General features: G+C 36.7%; 1 protein-coding gene across 1 annotated transcript in view; it reads right to left on the bottom strand.

Moving 5' to 3' along the window:
- The window catches only part of LRP2 (low density lipoprotein receptor-related protein 2), a 115,519-nt gene that overhangs the window by 58,744 nt on the left and 37,996 nt on the right, over positions 1 to 18,779 (bottom strand). Inside the window, exons 11-26 of the mRNA XM_009084699.1 lie at positions 17,417 to 17,586; positions 14,964 to 15,187; positions 13,990 to 14,196; positions 12,274 to 12,476; positions 11,547 to 11,687; positions 10,433 to 10,636; positions 9,352 to 9,544; positions 8,122 to 8,247; positions 7,698 to 7,828; positions 6,865 to 7,002; positions 5,696 to 5,977; positions 4,711 to 4,950; positions 3,962 to 4,081; positions 3,478 to 3,594; positions 1,959 to 2,336; positions 847 to 1,095 (exon numbers count right to left, since the gene is read on the bottom strand). Of these exons, the coding sequence (XP_009082947.1) occupies positions 847 to 1,095; positions 1,959 to 2,336; positions 3,478 to 3,594; positions 3,962 to 4,081; positions 4,711 to 4,950; positions 5,696 to 5,977; positions 6,865 to 7,002; positions 7,698 to 7,828; positions 8,122 to 8,247; positions 9,352 to 9,544; positions 10,433 to 10,636; positions 11,547 to 11,687; positions 12,274 to 12,476; positions 13,990 to 14,196; positions 14,964 to 15,187; positions 17,417 to 17,586 (3,123 nt within the window). The remainder of the gene's footprint in view (positions 1 to 846; positions 1,096 to 1,958; positions 2,337 to 3,477; positions 3,595 to 3,961; positions 4,082 to 4,710; positions 4,951 to 5,695; positions 5,978 to 6,864; positions 7,003 to 7,697; positions 7,829 to 8,121; positions 8,248 to 9,351; positions 9,545 to 10,432; positions 10,637 to 11,546; positions 11,688 to 12,273; positions 12,477 to 13,989; positions 14,197 to 14,963; positions 15,188 to 17,416; positions 17,587 to 18,779) is intronic.

Genomic DNA, 18,779 nt, shown 5'->3' with positions numbered 1-18,779 from the left:
CTCTTTCCATTCCCTTCCCTTCCAGACTTATATCTGGACCTCAGGTCCTCTCCCCATTGTCTAACCAGTTAGCTGCTGACATCCAACACTCATTCCTCCACAATCATCTCTCATCTCCCACTCCTGATTCAACCCCCAAAGTTCTTTGTGCCACCAGTTAATCTACTCAGCCTGGCTCTTCCTCCTTTTTAACCAACCCATTCTTTTTTTCCTCCTTTAGACTGCATGGGAACAAGGGAGAAGAAACTGATTACAGGAAAGCCATAGACTGCTGTGGTTAGGCTGCTGTGCAGCATCTTACTCTGATAGGCTGCTGAAAAACAACTGAAGAGTAGCAACCATAAATACAGCAAAATGTGAGGAACTCCCTATTTGTAAGGGCCAAACTTAAGTGCAAGTAAAATGCAAGTGTTTTCCACAACCTGAGTATATTGCTAAACCAGGAAACCTGTGGTGACAAATTCCACTGGATATATGGCTCCTCTATACTGCCAGTGTACTATATAAGAGAAGATAACAATTGGCAGCCAGGCTGTATCGATGTTGTTTGCTCCTTGGAAATGAGGCACTAGGTAGGCTTACAAGTGCCTGACATTGCTTTTCTCCAGAATATTATTTTTGACCATTCCAGGGTTAAAAATTACAGTGTTAATTTGAATATTATTTCAAGGAAATAATCGTTTCCAATTAACATCTCTGTTGACAGTTTTAATACTCAAGGTCATCTGCCACGAACAACTCCAAGTACTTGTTGACATCAACTTTTTTGAAAGAGAACAATAGTAAAATGGCAAAGCTGGACAGTTTCCAGTTGTCATTCTTCAGACTGATATCAATGTTCCTCACCTGCTGCTTTACAAGTCCTTCCATTGGTTTCTAGAATGTATCCTTCATCACAGTAGCACCTAAAAGAACCTCTCTCATTGTAACAATGCTGACTACAAAAGCCTGGAGGGTCACATTCATTAATATCTTCACAGGTCTTGGAGTCATTCACAAGCTGGTATCCAACAGGACAGGTACACTGAGCTCCAAAGGGTCCTTGAATACATTCATGAGTGCAGCCAGCATTATTGTCAGAGCAGCTCTCCTGATCTGGAATTGGGTTGGGAAAGGAAAATAAGCAAATAGACAACAAAAGCTTCTTATGCTAAATCTAATTCTTTACAATTCCATTACTAGCCTTAGACTGCTGCTAAAACATGACTGCAGCCCTTATGCAAAATATAACACACACGATGCACATAAGGGCAGATAACAACATAGCGTGTACCACTGAATCCCACCAAATGAATGCTAAACAGAAGACTGTCCAAGAACTTACAACAAATTTCTCAAAACTAGCTAGAAGTATACAAAAATCTACTGTACCACTCCAAACCTAAACTGTATAAATAAACAATAATTTAAAATCGTTTATGATCATACCTGGCTGGGGTTCATCTGTGAATGTGCATTGATTAAAGAGAAGGAGGAAAGAAGGAAAGAAAGAAAAAGATTATGCTTAAATCAATTCATAATCAACATAAATACAAATTCTGGCTACACGTGAGATTTTAGATTTTTATCATGATTCTTGAAGTTAGAAATTTAAAAGAAAATATTAAGGACTGAAGCACATTTCATCTAAATTTAAAGCATACTATGCTTTAGTGAATGTGTTCGGGAACACGAAGCTCATTCCCATGTAGTTAATACAAAACCTATATTGAAAGTCAGTGGAAGTCACATTGGAATTCAAAGCACAAGATTGGACATAGCTAGTGAATTATTCAGTCGTCCTTGTAGTCTGCTTTCATTGCAAGCAAGTTCCACTTAGTAATTTGAGTTCTAATTACAGCATGCTTACAACCTCTGTTAGAAACATTGCAACACTAAACACGGCATGCTGAATATTCCATTACTTTCTCAAGCTGTAACACGTGTAGACTATAGAACATGCCTGAACAGTGACTTACTGCACAATGGGGATTCATCAGCTCCATTAGGACAATCAGCTGAATTATCACATACTTTGCTCAGATTCACACAGATACTGTGACCTGGACATTGCCATTGCCAGCTGGGGCACCGGAAAGGTTGAGTAGGACAATCTCTCTCATCACTCATATCCCTGCAGTCATTATCACCATCACAGATCCACGCTCGATAGACACAGTTGCCATTATCACAGCGGAAAAGGGATGGAGGACAAGTTCTGGCAGGACATCTATGATGTTCATCTGAGCCATCTGCACAATCAAGATGGCCGTCACATTCCCAGTTAGCAGGAACACAATTGCCATCTGATTGACATTGGAATTCATTCTGGTGGCACATTCCTGGTGGTCTTGTAGCTGAAACAGTGACATTCAACAGTTCAGAAGCTGTTACAATTTTAGATAGAGAAACAAAATCACTGTGTTCAATTCATCTCTGACACACCTAGTTACAATAATATTATGAATTGTGCTGCTTTTAGATCAGGCCATAGAATCACAATCAATCAACATGACATTTCAAAATCTGACCAATTTAATTTCTACTTCATAATGTGGCAATTCAACTACTATTGGATTGGCAATTCAACTATTATTATATTTTAACCAAGCATATATTGACATCTATGTACATGCCCAAAGCTACAGAAAATTGGTTGCCGAGATGTTCACCACCTTGTGTTGCAACATTTTAACTAACTTAAGTGCAAAAAATTACTCAATAAAAAGTTCAAATATACCAGGTTTTCTGTTTTCTAGGTGAATAGACTTAATTTTACTTTTAAACCCTGAGACCAAGATGCCAAGTAAAACTAAATGTTAGAGTCAAAGGGAATGTAAACTCTGCTCTTTGCTAGAACAATCTACTCTTGCCAGCACAATCTACTCCAAGATCATTAGAGGGATGGATCACCTCTACTACAATCAAAGGCTAAAAGAATTGGGATCGTTCAGCCTGGAAAAGAGAAGGCTTTGGGTTAATCTAACTGTGGTCTTTCAGTACCTGCAGGGAACCTACAATAAAGTTGGGAAGATACATTTTACAAGGGCATGTAGTGACAGGGGAAAGAAGAATGGCTGTAAACTGAGAGCAGGTTTATATTAGATACTAGGAATAAATTCTTTATTGTGAGGGTGATGAGGCAGTGGAACAGGCTGTCCAGAGAAGCTGGGGATGCCCCATCTCTGCAAGTGTTCAAGGCCAGGTTGGATGGGGCTCTGAGCAACCTGGTCTCATCAAGGGTGTCCCTGTTCACAGCAGGGGAGTTGGAATAAGATGATCTTTAAGGTCCCTTCCAATCCAAACCATTCTAATTCTATAATACTCCTTGAGCTGGAACCTAATCGGTTTGAAATTTCTGCTCAGGAGAATGATTTATTGACAAGTTTTCCTCAAAGGAATATTGATGTTTTAAGGACAGTATTTGATATAGCAGATGAAATTCCCAGAAGCATCATCTAAACACTGAAGTCTTTCTTTCAGCATCAATATACTTACGGCAACCAGTCTCATCTGAGTGATCATTACAGTCAAAGACACCATCGCACTGGTAGTAAGTGCTGATACACTGGTCTCCACTTAGACATTTAAATTCTGTGGCACTGCAGTTATATACTACAAAATAAAAGAATATTGGTGTTGTTTATTTATTTTGCAGAGCTAGACTGCACCATATTTTCCTACAGGTGCCCAAGTCTAACGTGATATCAGTTCCACTGAAGACCTGGGACACAGAAAATGCGGTGAATTTGGAATCTACAGAAAAGAGACGAAACAGACTTCAGCCCTCCACAACCAGCTTAGAGGTCAAAGGGCTTACTAAAATGCTGAAACAAGCATCACAAACAGGGTTAAATTTATGGATAGGTTTATTATGCATTCTGCTGTCTTGGAACTGATAATATGAGGTCACCAAAGACGACTCTGGGAGCAAGTGTGAGGAAACAATAAAGAAGTATTCAACAAATGAAGTTACACTTACTGCAGTCATGCTCATCAGCACCATCTATACAGTCTTTGTCTCCATCACAGACATAGAATGGGTCAATACAGCGATGGTCTGGACACTGAAATTGCCTGGGCTCACAAGTACCTGTGAAAGCTGTTAAGAATGACAATAAACGCATATGAGTTTCTTTTCTCTCTTTTAAAGAGAGCACAATACTGAGACAGCAGAAAAACATTATCACTAACTTGCAGCATGTAATGCAGCAACTAGCAATCAAATAAATTACAAGCACTAATACATCAATATCAGGTAATTGTTAGGTCATGTGTAAGCTCAGACTCACAGAAAATAAACAGGAGATTGCAGTTAAAAGTAAACAATGACAAAGAAAGTACATGAAAAAAACTACTATCTTACTGCTGGTAAAAACTTCCAGCCTAGACTAGCTGACTACACCATTACCAACTCATGAAGAGCATACTTAGAGCATCTAAGCTTTAGCTGCTTTTTGCTGCAAATTACAGTGGATGGCATCATGCAGCATCATGATTATGACTATTACATTTGCCCTTTGGTAGTTTTGAAATATTTTTCTGCATTCTACTTGGCTCTGGTAGTTCAAATTAGATGAGTTTTCCACATCTTATGGACTACAAAATATTAGTCTAACTTAGATATTAGTTCTTTCTTCCCAATTTAATTTATCATCCTTACACCAGCAGACATATCTATGTAGATACACACAGTTGTTTATAAAAAACCCAGACAGTCACAATACTCACTGCAGTTTCTTTCATCTGAGCCATCACCACAGTCATTATCAGTATCACATAGCCAGGTTCTTGGAATACATCTTCTGTTCTCACAGGTGAACAGGGTTGGAGGGCATGAAGAGGGTTCTTGTGTGGGACAATGTAATTCATCACTGCCATCAAAACAGTCATTATGTTTATCACAATGCCAGCGACCTGGAATACACTGTCCACTGGCACAGGTAAAAGCTGATGAAGCACAAGTATTGTCTAAATGAAAAAAATAAAAAAAAAAAAAAAAAACCCACACAGGAGGACACTTTTATAAAGATCTCCAAAACCTGCCTTTCCTGCCAGAGTAATCATTATGTTCAGTATACTTACAGAACATCTAAAATATGCATCAAATTCTAAAATGCACATTGCTTAGAATTAAATTATGCAACATGCTGCAGAAGTAAACAGAATACTTAACAACTTTTATAAACTGCTAGAAGCAATAAAAAATTAAACTGTTAAGTACTCACAAACAATCTAAAGGACAACGAAAGTAACTTCTTCCAGTAGCCATTTGCTTAATACTTTCCTTTTCCCCAAAAACATTCTAGTTATTCTAAAATAGCCCACTAATAAGAAACAGTTTACACCTTCCTCATACTAGCTAGTGCTATGCATTAAGGAGCACATTTTATTAACGTGTCCTAATTTCTTGTTTGTGATTTAAAAGAACTAACTCTGAAGTATGAGAACTAGTGAGACATGATGAGATACAAATATTTTCATGCATTCTTTAGGTGACTAGTATCGAATCTTGTATTACCAGGACATCATTTCCAAACTAACTAATTATTCCAAATAATTTCCAGAGTAACTAATCTCCTAGGTAGATTTCAGGATTTAGTCACAGATACAACCCTAAAATATTTGGTTTTATTCCAATGAAGTCATACTGACTTATCAAAGTTCCTGAACTGCAAACAATAAATACTAACTGCAAATTACAGGGATTACTTACTTAAAGAACCACAGTTTTGTTCATCACTGTTATCATGGCAATCGTCAACACCATCACACTGGTAGTATCGAGGCACACATCTTCCATTACCACAGGAAAATGAGTAGGAGCCACACTGCAAAGTGGGAGGCTCATTGGATGGGTCTTCAATGCATGTCAGCTGATTTGCAGCCAGCTTCATGCCATAGGGACAACCACAAACTCTCTGAAAATTTGGTACTGGGAAGCAGAAATGGCTGCAGTCTCCATTGGGATTTGTTCCTCTATTACAGTAGTTAGAGCCTTGAAAAGTGATAGAGAAGATCAATGTATACGCTACTGATAACAGCTTAGGAACTAACAAAAGTGCATAGTAACTGTAAAAAAAAGATGCTGTAGCAAATCCCAGTTTTGCACACACTGCAAAACAGGGTCAAGTCCATTGACAGGAATAGTAGTAGTAAGTAATAATAAGTGCCACATTCCATATACTCTTTATTGACACAAATGTTTATGGAAGCCAAGAATATACTATTATATTTCATCCACTTTTCTGACAAGTTTCAGCAACTGTCTGGAAACAAGTAAACTACCACAAATCAGAGCCTTTGTCTGACCTGAGCTGGCAGTCCTGATCCAATTTTTGGATATCAAATAGTCAGTGAACCTTAGCACATAGTTTGATCGCATTTGATGAGTGAACTGGGTGTTTTACTAACTTAACTACAATACCAAATCCTCGGTTTAGACCATAGAATTGCATAAAATTCAACAGTGAAAAGAAGAAAAAAATAGAGATTTATGCATAGTAATTACTTGTAAATTAGTAAGTTGATTAATAAATGTTTAGCCAATTCCTCAAAATAAATAGTTTAGTTTAACTAAAACTTCTACCAGAAAAAGAGAAATAGAAAGTTGTAACTGGTGATACAATTACACAAAATACAATGGAATCATAATTTCATTTTACAAGGTTATTAAGTAAAGTAACAGAAGTCGTGGAAGAAAACTACATACAGTCACAAAACAGCGGCATATACAACATGCAATTGCAAGTGTCTGTGCTGCCTCCCCTGCATGTCAGTTAGGATTCAGTGAAGCCAATCTTATAATTGAAAGCAGAGATCTGCTGTCCTGATAATTTGTCTCTTATTCCCTATTTCACGTCTTTCATCTGTACGAGAGCTCACCTATTTGGGAATGAGCATCGTATGCTTTAACATGCATAATGTTACTAATGCCCCTCCTAATAATAGTCATTTCTCCTCCATCAGACTTCCTCACTCGAACTATTCCACCAAGTCTCCAATCAGTGAAATAGGCATAACCTGTTTTGAAAAACATTTAACATATTATAGAGCAATATGACATAAAAGATCAAACATCATAAAAAAACCTGGAAGCCTTTTATTTAACCATTTTTCGTAAGTGTTTCATGAAAAAGACAAACTTGCATCACTATAATGCAAAGTGAGCCCTTTAGTCATAAGCAGACATAATTTAGGAAGAACAAACCCTCTCAGATTTCACTTAAATTGCGATATAACAAACTAAACTGACATTTCAAACTCCAAGGCAATTTTAGAAGTCATTCATTAAGACTACTTTCCAGAAAATTTTAGAGCATTATAGAAGATTTTATTCTTCACACACAACATAAATCCAGTGATAAACTCTCCATATAACTATTAAAATCCTGAAATTATTTACCATCTCCAGGGTGGTGATTTACTTTGTCTGTCCAGCATGAGTAGCACACCTTGGAAGCTATAATGGTACAGCACATGTGACTTGTTGCACCAAATGAGTTATTGACCTGCCTCAAATTATTTAAACACAAATATACATAAAACCAGTTCTAAAAACAAGCAAGAAGTACTAAATATATATTTTTAATAGAAACTTTCAACAGTGCTTTTTTTAGAAAAAGTAGTATTACAAAGGCTATGTTATCTCACATACAGATCATTATATGAAAAAATCTGTGCTAATAACAGACAATAATTTTCAATACCAGACTTACCTCCAAAAATAGTGAGGCCAAATGGGTGAGTCATCTGAGTAATATGTTCAAGAGTCCGTCTGTCCAGCCCATCAAAGGTGCTGTGCTCAATTTTATCAAAAAAGGCATCCACCCAGTACAGCCTTAGAGAGCTAGGAATAATGAAAATGTCATATCTCTTCAAATGACATTACGCCCATTGGGAAGCACTAACATTTTCTCAAATAATAACCTTAAACCCAACAAGAAGCTGTTGGGCTATGTGGGGAGGGATTCTGAGAAAACTTTACATTTTAAGGCTTTTCAGCTAATTGAAAGATAAGGTCTTCAGTACAAAAGTGTCAGTGCACATGATCTGACATAATTCCTTTATATTTAATCCCTAACAGTTTAAAGGAAGAAATGTTTGCTCAAAAAGCTTCTCCAGCTTCTGCATTCTCCTTACCTCCAGTCAATGGCTAGGCCATTGGGCCAGCCTAGCGTTGTATTCACAATTGGCAAGGCATGGGATCCGTCACTCCAGGCCCTCATGATTTTCGCAGGACGGAACCAATCTGTCCAGAATATATACCTGAAAGGACATATATCAGAAGACACAGAAATCAAATGATATAATGTGATTAAACAGAGCAAACATTTGATCAGCATTAACATTCCTCCTTATTCTACAACCTTCACATACCTTAAAAAATACAATTTTATGCTGACCCTCTCCTCCATTGGCAGCAATACCAAGAATTAATATTTATCCTGAATGTAAATTCTAGAAAGGGAAGTGGTTGGTCCCTTTAGATATCAAATATCCATAACTTTGTTAAAATTGTTAAGAATTTCATTTAAGTACTGAGAGGGAAAAAGAATCAATCAAAAACACATCTTCAAGGTAAAATTTACAAGCAAGCATGAATATTACAAAGAATTGTCTCCTGATCCATTTGACTTATGCCTACAAAGAGGTGAAGCTAGTGTTAAATAACTTTACAAAGCAGCAAACAAAAATTGTTGGGATACCCCAGGATCCAGTTCAACACTATTCTTATGAGGTTATTTCCAGAATAGTGTATTTGGTTACTCATGAAAAATCAATATCCAAGAATTAAGTAATTCAGTAGTATGGTGTTAGGAAGCCAAATTATGCTGTGAAAGAAACTCCATTTTAGCATTGGCAAATATCACACAGTATAGAATTTAAAGGTAAGCATTTCCATCCAAAAAAAAAGCAGGGCTTCATTTTGTCTATGGAATCAAGTGTTCTAAAATCTGTGTCAAACATAGCCAGTAGTATCTGATATGTTTCAAATGGGCAAAATTACAGAATCAATGTTAGCTGTCTAGGAATTGAAAGTATATTCAAAATAATTTAGAAAACTTTGTCTTTCAACTTTGAGAAATGGTTTTCTAATCTGAGTGATACAAAGGAATAAAGCTCTTTTGCCAAAACAGAAGTAAAAGGGGGAAAAATGGTGTTTTTAAAGAGAATCCTTCTGAGTGCTTCTGCCATGTGGAATCTGCCTCACCTTGCCCTTTCCTCTGGGTGCTGGAATAAAACAAACAACATAAAGACAAGAGAACTGGAAGGAGATTGTATTGAGAAAAGAACAGAAATCCAGAATCAGATGTAAATTTAACTTCACCAATTCTACTGAAATCAAATGAGAATCAAAGCTAAACTTACCCAATAACAGGATGAACCACTATTGATCGAGGATTATTTAAATTCTGAACAATAGCTCTCCTAGATTTGTCCGCCAGCCTCATCACACTAATGCTCCTGTATCGAGGGTCTGTCCAGTATAGATTCTTTGAGATCCAGTCAAAGGCCAAATCTTCAACACTTTCCACTCTATTAGCAGTCAAGATCTCTCTTCCTATAATTTGTAACACACATAGCTATTGTAAATGTTTGGGAATAGAGAAAACAATGTGAATGCAGTATTCTATTGATAAATTCTGTGGTTCCTTTTGGTAAAAATGCTGCTCCTGTGCTATTTAATATAAAGATCAATAACCAAGGAGAAGGACAGGTGCCCTTTGCTCTAGGAAAAGCAAGGGTATGTTCAGGAGCACAAATGCAAAAGATGGTAAATAAAAACTAGCCAAAGGTCAGAGAAAAAAATCTGTCACTATGTTTACAGCGAGAGGAGTTTTATGAATGAAGGTCAGTAAGGTCAGTGCAGCAAGGACATCTTGCTCAATAGCCAGACTTTACCTATCCTTTGCATAGTAATGGTCAGCTGCAGCCAACCATTAACCTGACCTGAGGCAGCAAGCAAGCTCAGAAGACAATATGCTGACTTAACAAATATTTGATCATCATTATAAATTGGAGAGAAACATTCTTCATGATAGCACAAATAGGATTTCCAAAACTTCACAACCATAATGTTCTTTTTCTGTATTACAGTGTTGTAACAAACATCCTGCTCTCCAGATAAGGAAAATAAAATAGAAACTCAGTTTCATACTACTGGAAGTCATACTCACCTGCATAATCAGACTGGTGAGGTCAAATACTAGTTGTGAGAAGTGCTACAAATAGTTCATTCCCAAACACACTCAGCAAGTTTGTCGAACAGAAGACTTCAAACAAGCTTAATAAGAGCTGAACAAACATTTTTGAGAAACATTTTCCAGGTTACGGGGGTGACACTGAGATTTATCTGTATATCTCACAGTGTGAATTTTCATGCTTATTTTTAGAAAAATATATATTCTACACTCACAATTACTCTACATTTCCCAAGCATGATTCTCACCTGAGCCATCAGTTTTCTGTTTATAGATCATGTCTTTAGTTGTGTCTGAAAAAAAAATGGTGTCATCCTGAGCACAGAAGTCAATTCCAACAAAGTACGAAGGGCTCCCTGTTATAGGTATGATCACATCTTCCTGGGTGGAGAGATTGAATGGGATCCCCCGCACTGCCATCTGGGATGAAAACAGCAAAAACTGCCGCACAGCTGCAAAAGAAAAGATCAAAGTCTTCACTTAGTCACAAGGAGAGACACCTGGGCATTAAGTAAGGCTTTATTTTCCTTTGGCAATATTAATAGCCTGGAAGTAGAAAAAAGAAGAATCAGAAAATAGGGATTTAAATACATGCAGACCTACATACTGAAGTAGAAGAACAAAACGCAACCCAGAATATATTAGGTGATGTGGTCAAACATTCCTCTTGCATTGTTACTGTGGTCCTAATACACTTTTACAGCAAACACATTTCCTATGAAGAAGAAATCATCTTCTGTGCTCATGTCTTTACAATCATCTATAGAAAAATAACTCACAGGCTTTGTGGAGCCACTATACAACCAGACCATATCTGGGCTAGCCAGTTAAATACATCGTCAAATAGTAAAACTCTAGACAATATAACTGGCTTATCTTGCCAATAGATAGACAACAGGAAGCAGATGATTGCAGATGGAAACCCACAGCCCCAAATCTGAATCTCTTGTTCTTGCCAAATCTCTTGTTTGTGTTCAAAGGTAGAAGACCAATCTAATCTGCACATTCCTGCACAGGAAAGCAGGCTTATGTGTTCAAAATAATACAAAATCTGCATATTGGCAAGCATTCATGCTTAATTTCAGGATTAAGAGCTTAATCATACATCTGTTTACACGTATTCCATATCCAACTCTCTTAAAATGCTCATTAAAGGTGGTGAGCTTGAGTTGTTGTGGCTTGAAATGAACATCAGAAGAAATTATTACATTTCAAGCTGTCAAAAACAGATGTGGTGAAAAAACACAAAGTCCTCAGCATATTGAACTCACAAAGCTATTGAAGAGAGGAAGGATGTTCTAGAAATAACTCTGGAGCTAATGGAATAGCACTATTTCCAACAATTGTAAGGCATTTTCTTACCAACACAGTGTCGTCCATCTGTGTGTAGATCAAAGCCCAAAATACATCTACAGCGATAACCTAGTCCATCATTATCTGTTTTATGGCTGAGAACACAGATCTGTTCACATCCCCCATTATTACTTCCACAAGGATTTCTTACTGGAAAATAACACAGACAGGATCATAACTTCATCTATTAACCTAATGGTATCATTATCTAGATTTTTCAGGATTTTTTTCAACATCCACAATAAATCACATGGGCTATGTGGGAAAACATGCAGGGAAAACATACCCCACCAGTTCTACCCTGGAACACACTAAAATCATGTCAGATTTTGGTGCATTCACCATTCAGCTCTGTACAGAGGCACGCAGCATACAGTATTAAGGCCCTAATTTGGGCAATAGTTTTATGCATACAGACCTACCTCAGAATTCTATCTCACAGAATTCATTGAATAGTGGTAGCCTTTCTCACTGCAAACACCAATACTGCTCAAAACCACAGGTTCGACTCTACCAAATACCAATATATTTATAAAGCTCCCCTTGCTCTTAAATGCTGCATTAGCTACAGGAGCTGGATCAAACCACCATATGATACAAATCAGCCCCATTTTACAAGACAAATTTATGTATAGGAGTTATTAGTTATTTACAGCAAAATAAGTGTCATAATTTTTACCAACTTTTGGTAACATAATTCCTTAAACCTCCCTTCATAATCTACTTATGGTCTTACCATATGGCTGCCTGGCAGCATGGTAAACTGTCACTCCATAAGGTCTCAGTGAAGACTGGTAGATCACTTGAGGGTTAGATTCTGAAAATTTGTTAGCTTTTACCACTGCCATTTTGGTCCAATCAGTGAAATAAACATTGTGTTCAAATAAAGTGATTCCATATGGATGTGGAATCAGTGAGCCTCCATGAGCTATTGTTCTCCTGTTATAAAGATGATTTTAAAATTATTTACAAAATATTAGCTAGAAAATAACATTATTAACAGAAGAAAGGATACAGTATTAATAATTCATTTGCTGGCTTTTGCTTCAACATAGAAACTACAAAAGTACAAGTGGAAAAGAACAATGAGCTGAAGAGATGAAGCTAAACATACAGAGTACACAAACATAAAGGATAAAGCAGCAAAAATACAGCAAAAGTGTTAGCAAATTCCAAGAAAACACCATGAGTAAAGATAATGGCTCACATGCATAAAAAGATTCCTAATTACTGAGAGAAAAACAGAGAGAGAGGCCAAACATAGGAAGTCAAAGACACATGTAGCAATTTGAAATATGCAAGAAACCTTGAACATAAAAAATTTATGGCCACAACAGCCACTGACCAAAAATAAAATCCTATGCATGCAATAAAAGAAAGCCAAGCAGCCAACAGAAAACAACAACAACAACAAAACCACAAACAAAACAAAACAAAACGCTTTCTTTGGATTGAATTAGTTACCCATGCAAAACCAGTGAAAACAAAATGCTAATAAATTGCATTTTTCTATGGAAGATATTGTGACAATATTTTTCTGGACAAATGTTAGGAGATAAAAATATTTAAGTTCTCACACAATACATAAAAATGACACCACAATATTGTTTTCATGGAGTCATGAAGGAAGGTCTATAAAATCAGGCTAACTCTACAGTATTACCCTAACAGTTTCCTGGATCATTTAGGTTCATGCTGTAGGCATGCAAGATGTGACACAAGTGGCCAGTAAGCTCTACTTTAATATCCTTTGTAGTCCATGCCATTGCATCTTGCCCACTTGAATATCTACATGAGTTTTGGTATTGCTGTGAGGGATAAGTCTTTGTCACCAAAACCCAGAGATTTTACTAAACACATCCATGTCTTACAAATACTGGTAAAGGACCAAAGATACCAATAATAGTTTTATAATTTTGAAGTGAAAAAATACATTGAACAATAAACCTGTCAAATGAGCAGAGGACTGTTTTTCAAGTCAATACATAGAAGGTACGCTAAGAGGGATGTTTTCTTCTTGTGCTTGGATAACAGACACCCATTAGAGAAGCAGAGATAAGCAGGTTCCTAAACACTGTATTGTAAGACACGGTCCCATAAAATCTCAAGGACGCCCTTCTTCATGCTGTGATTTAGTCTCCCCAGACCACAATAGGGTGAGTGATTACTTATATTTTATAAATCTTTGCTGTCAAAAATTAAGAGCATTTAATACCTATTACACCGATAGGTGTTTTGGAGTGGAGTATTTCAAATAAATTCATTCATTAAAAAGATATAAAGAAATAATGATGGAACACAATGAACATAATCAAAAAAATTATAAAAATAAATGCTTAAAAATGTGTACTGTAGTGGTGGACTATAAAACTTCTGCTATACAAATCTTTCTGTGAACTAGTACAAAATAATCAGTATATCTGTAACCTCCAAGGAATAATATTTCTCCTACCTTTGAAGTCCATCATAAGTTACAGTCTCGATGTAATCAAACCGGCTGTCAACCCAGTAAAGTCTCTTTGACACAATATCCAGAGTTATTCCAGCAGGCCAGCCTAATTTTGTTTTTATCAAATCCTGACGATGTGTGCCATCCATGAAGGCCCTTTCCACTTTAGGATCACCAGACAGACTGTCCCAGTCTGAGAAAAACAGATAACTATAGAGAGATAAAAAAAGAAGAGAAAGAAAAGTGTCACATGTTTCCTTGAGATTTTACAAGAAACCATAACATTTTACATGAACTTTCAGGTCAGAACTTGTTTCTCACCTGGCATACTATGAAAACATACTTTATACCTTCTACCCAAGAAGAAATGTGCATTTTCTTTTATAGAATGAATCCAGAAAAAAACATACCTTCACCCAAAAGACCTCAGAAATACTAAGTTTCCTTAGTAAAACACAGACTTAAGTGTATTGCCAGAAATGAACCAGTAACAAACAGATGCACCATGAAGCAGCACCCATGACTCTAAGTTGCATGAAATTCCTCTTCTCACTCTCTGAGAATCCATGTTTTCATGGCTCACATACACTTTTGAAGTGCATGGGTTAGAAGACACTAACTCCCCTGGCTTTGTTCCATCTCTTCATTTCAGATAGCAAGAGGTCTGTGGATGGTATCACAATAGAAATCTTTCAGGATAATTTCTCCTCCTCTGCAGAGCAGTTCCTGTTTTCAGCACTGATCATACACATACAACTCTTGCCATGAAACAGATTCCACACATTGGCAATAAATGCAGTGCACAGCTGCCTCATAATTTAAGGTGTAGAATAGTTTAGGATAGAATGCAAATGTTTAAAATATTTCATATCTGATTGTAAAATGATCACTTTTGCTGTTTCTTAGTTGTCCTCCTTTCGCACAGGAATAAAGAAATTTGTGACATCTTTTACCATTACCTGGTAAGTATCACTTACCCAACAGTTGGATCAAGTGCTATTCCTCTAGGATTTCCAAGATTTTCAGCAATAAGAGTCACACGGTTTGTTCCATCCAAGTTAACCATATCTATTCTGTTCACACTGGTCTCGACCACATACAGTTTATTGTTAACCCAATCCACTGCTAGATTTTCAGGCGTGTCAACTGAAACATTTAAAACTTCTCGGAAATCAGAGCCATCAATATTAACAGAAAAAACCTGAAAACAATACAAAGATTGTCAGTGCCCACATAATGCTTTGTTTATCACAAGAAACATGGAATTTATCATCACATTGAGCACAGATCCACAACTGGCCACTAGATACAACCAAATAACCCACTAAGCTATTCCTTAGCTCAGGGTTCATTGTACAAATTTGGATAACAATGCAAGGCTAAAAGGAAGATGCCTTAACTTGTATTTCTGCAAAATGGACAAGGTAATAGACTACAACAGCCTTGTGCTTTAGCAAATGCGACTGATTGCTGGATTAAAACAAAAAAAGGCAAACAGATGAGGAAAGTGCATCTTGCTTTCCTGGAATCTAGCAAAACCCAGTATTTTCACTGATTGAAAACAAAGGAACATGCTTCAGCAAAGCTCTCAACAGGGACCAGAAACAAGAGGGGGAGCTCTTACTACACCAACCACCAAGGGGAAATTTCAAAATGAATAAAGGCAAAGCTCTCCATCCTGACAGAAAGAAGTCTCAGCTTGTGGTCTCCATTATTTAAGGATAATGTCAACAACATCATGCTCAAGAAGAAAGTGTTATTATTTCACAAGCAAGCCCAGAGCTACATGAAGCAAACAGTCTAAACACAAATATTTTACCTGTAACGTATCATGTGATTATAACACTGGGTAATATGAAAAGCTAGAAATCATTATCCCTTTTCTGAAACAACAGCATAAGGTTTGGAATGTATTTAAATGAAAACACAGATCATCAGAAGTAAATAAATACAAGAAAAATAAGGGCTTAAATAGTTGTATCATTTTAAATATTCTTCAGGTCCAGGTAACAGGAATCAAGACAATCACTTAACTGTCAATTCTGTTCTTTGGAAATCCTGTTGATGAAAGAGCTTATGGGCATTAGGTTATCAGGCAGTACACCAAACAAGATAAAGATAACACAGGACACAACCCACAATATTCTGGTTTAGTTTACATCTTAATCTTAAAAAAGAAAAAAAATTACAACCAAAAAATGCCCTAATAACATTATTTTAAGACATCAAGTGGCAATAGGCATAATTTAAGAAAATTCTTTATGTTACTGTTTCCATCTGTATATTCTAGCTAGGAGTTAATTAGATTAATTAATCTTAATTAATTGATTAGGATTAAACTATAATGAGGCCGTTAAAAAGGCAGTCCTGGCCATCTGGGGTGTGCAGTGAAAAAACCCATACTTTTTTTTTTTTTTACTTTTTACAGAGACAGCATAAATCTCCTGTCTCATAGAAGTTCAGATTGACCCTGACTTAATTCTGTCATTGACAATGCAACTGCAGTTCACTACTACAGTGACAATAAAAATGCTGTAATTGTGAACCACTCAAAAATTGTTCATACAAATCCTGTCCTATTTGGCAGCCATGCAGTGTGTGTGCTTTCCAACAGAACCACTGTGCCACTCTAGTGCAAATGATAGTTTCTACTACACATCTTATGTGTAGATTCAGGATAATAATAGTGACACCAAATTGATCTATTTGTGGTGCCAGCAAGAGCAAGGTCACGGATTCTTCTTCACTCTGCATGACAATCAACATGAGGATGAAGACTGTGGAGTTTCAGCATTTGACCATGGACTTTTTTTATTTCCCTAAGTTATGCACAGACAGAAAGAACAAGAGTGATGTCTCATTTCCACAAGAGTCTCCAGAGTGGTTTTTTTTATTACTTTGCTCTATTCCACCTTGAAGCTAAAATACTTCCTCTTCAAAATAAAAAAAAAAAAGGCGACACAGTATTGGCTCATTACACAAAATACTGTCAATATTTGTTAACCAAGCTCAATTACAGTGCTATTTGAAGTATATGAAGAAATCTGATTTTTATCATCTTGGAAGGCACACAGGTTTTAGATTTTAAATGATCATGTTTCAAAAAATTACCAAGAAAAATTTGTTCAGTTTTGAAAGAATGTCTACTATTTCTCTTAATTAGTTTTTTGGACTTCATCTCAAGTAAAATTAAAAGTTGCTCAAGACATTCCCATATAATAGGATTCTTTGTTTAATATGTCACATGTAATAGTATAGTTGGAAAAACGCAGTCATTAACATAAAACATTTCAAGGAGCTTTTTTGTTAGAAAACAAAACTACGGCCAGCTTCAGCTCTCAAAAATGAGGGCCTATCAACACATTCTGCCTCTTGCAGTTCTCTACTTCCAGGTACACAGAAATATATTCTTCTTGAAATTTCTACCCACCTTATCTTGCACTGTATCAGTCCAAAAGATTCTCTGCAGGTAATAGTGAAAGTCCACTCCAACTGCAACCCCACGGTTCTGTGACTGCACCAAAGTACGGAAATTTCTTCCATGAAGATCTCCAATCAGTAAATCACGGCCATTGGAAAAAATAATTGATGCAACACCAGCTGAAAGCAGAGGTAAGAAATACATGACTTCTCTGCAGCCAAGATATTTTTCAAAGGGGCATCACAATATATGCATACTGGGTCATACACACTGGACACAAAGGTTTAAATAGATGCTCAGACTATAATCTATATAAATGTTTCAATGTGAGTACTAACTTGGTTTGATTTGCCTGTAGTTTCTACACTTAGAGGAAACCTGACAGGAACAATATTCAAAGACCTATCAGGCAAAACTTTTATAAAACCTCTGTGCATCTAAACACCAAAAGACTATTCCTATTCTCTATTCCCTTGCTTTATTCCTCTTAGTCGAAGTATATGCTTTCTTAAGATTTTTCTGCCCCATGAGATTCAGATATTCCTTGCTTCTAGCAGGCAGTCCATGTTCCTTATTGTTTTATGTACTGCTCTGTCCTATCCACCTTCTTCCTTCTCTCATCCCATTAGAAAATCTTTACTATATCTTACAGTAGAAGAGATTTTAGCAAGGACTGTAAAGGAAAACTGACTTTCAAAGTAGATGCCTGTTGAAAGACTTCATGTACGTTTGACAATATATTAAAGACCAAATCCTATTCACCTTACACATAAACCCCTCCCCAATTAAAGCAAAAATGAATCCAGTGAAACTGACTTAGAGCAGGTCTGAAAGTCTCCCAATAATAAGATAGAAATTCAACACTTTACAAACAACTCACTGGCTCAAAAGTCACACTAATTTGAATGGAAAGCTTCTTGTGAAATATACTGAATGTTTCTGAAAACAGAACAGTCTTTCCCAGTGCTGGCATGTGCATGTGTACTACAGTCATACACATTTCATTACCTAAGAAAATTGACCATTTTTTGAGGACATATTTAGAAAATTGTGACATGATGACTGCTCTGCAGGTGTGGCTAAAGAAACAAGGAGGAGGGAATTGAGCAGCTGATGCTTTTTTAAGAAGTAAGACTGCTAACCAGCTATGCCAAGCAGGGACTCTCATTCTCACTGATTTCCTGCAGGCAGAAACACCTGCCTCACACAAAAGTCTCTTAGGAGGTCACATCTCCACAAAGAAGGGTTTCCCAGGGAATGCTTTCAGAATAGAGCAAGAGGTGAACAGTCACAAGCAGCTGCCTACAGATGATAAGGAGCCACACTCTGAGAGGCAAGAGTTCTTGCAGAGTTTGGGCTCTGGGATACTTAG

This window comes from Acanthisitta chloris, unplaced genomic scaffold (genome assembly GCF_000695815.1).
Source record: "Acanthisitta chloris isolate BGI_N310 unplaced genomic scaffold, ASM69581v1 scaffold2721, whole genome shotgun sequence".
Lineage (NCBI taxonomy): Eukaryota > Metazoa > Chordata > Aves > Passeriformes > Acanthisittidae > Acanthisitta > Acanthisitta chloris.
The sequence above is the reverse complement of the archived record's forward strand: the minus strand, read 5'-3'. Positions and strand labels throughout refer to the sequence as shown.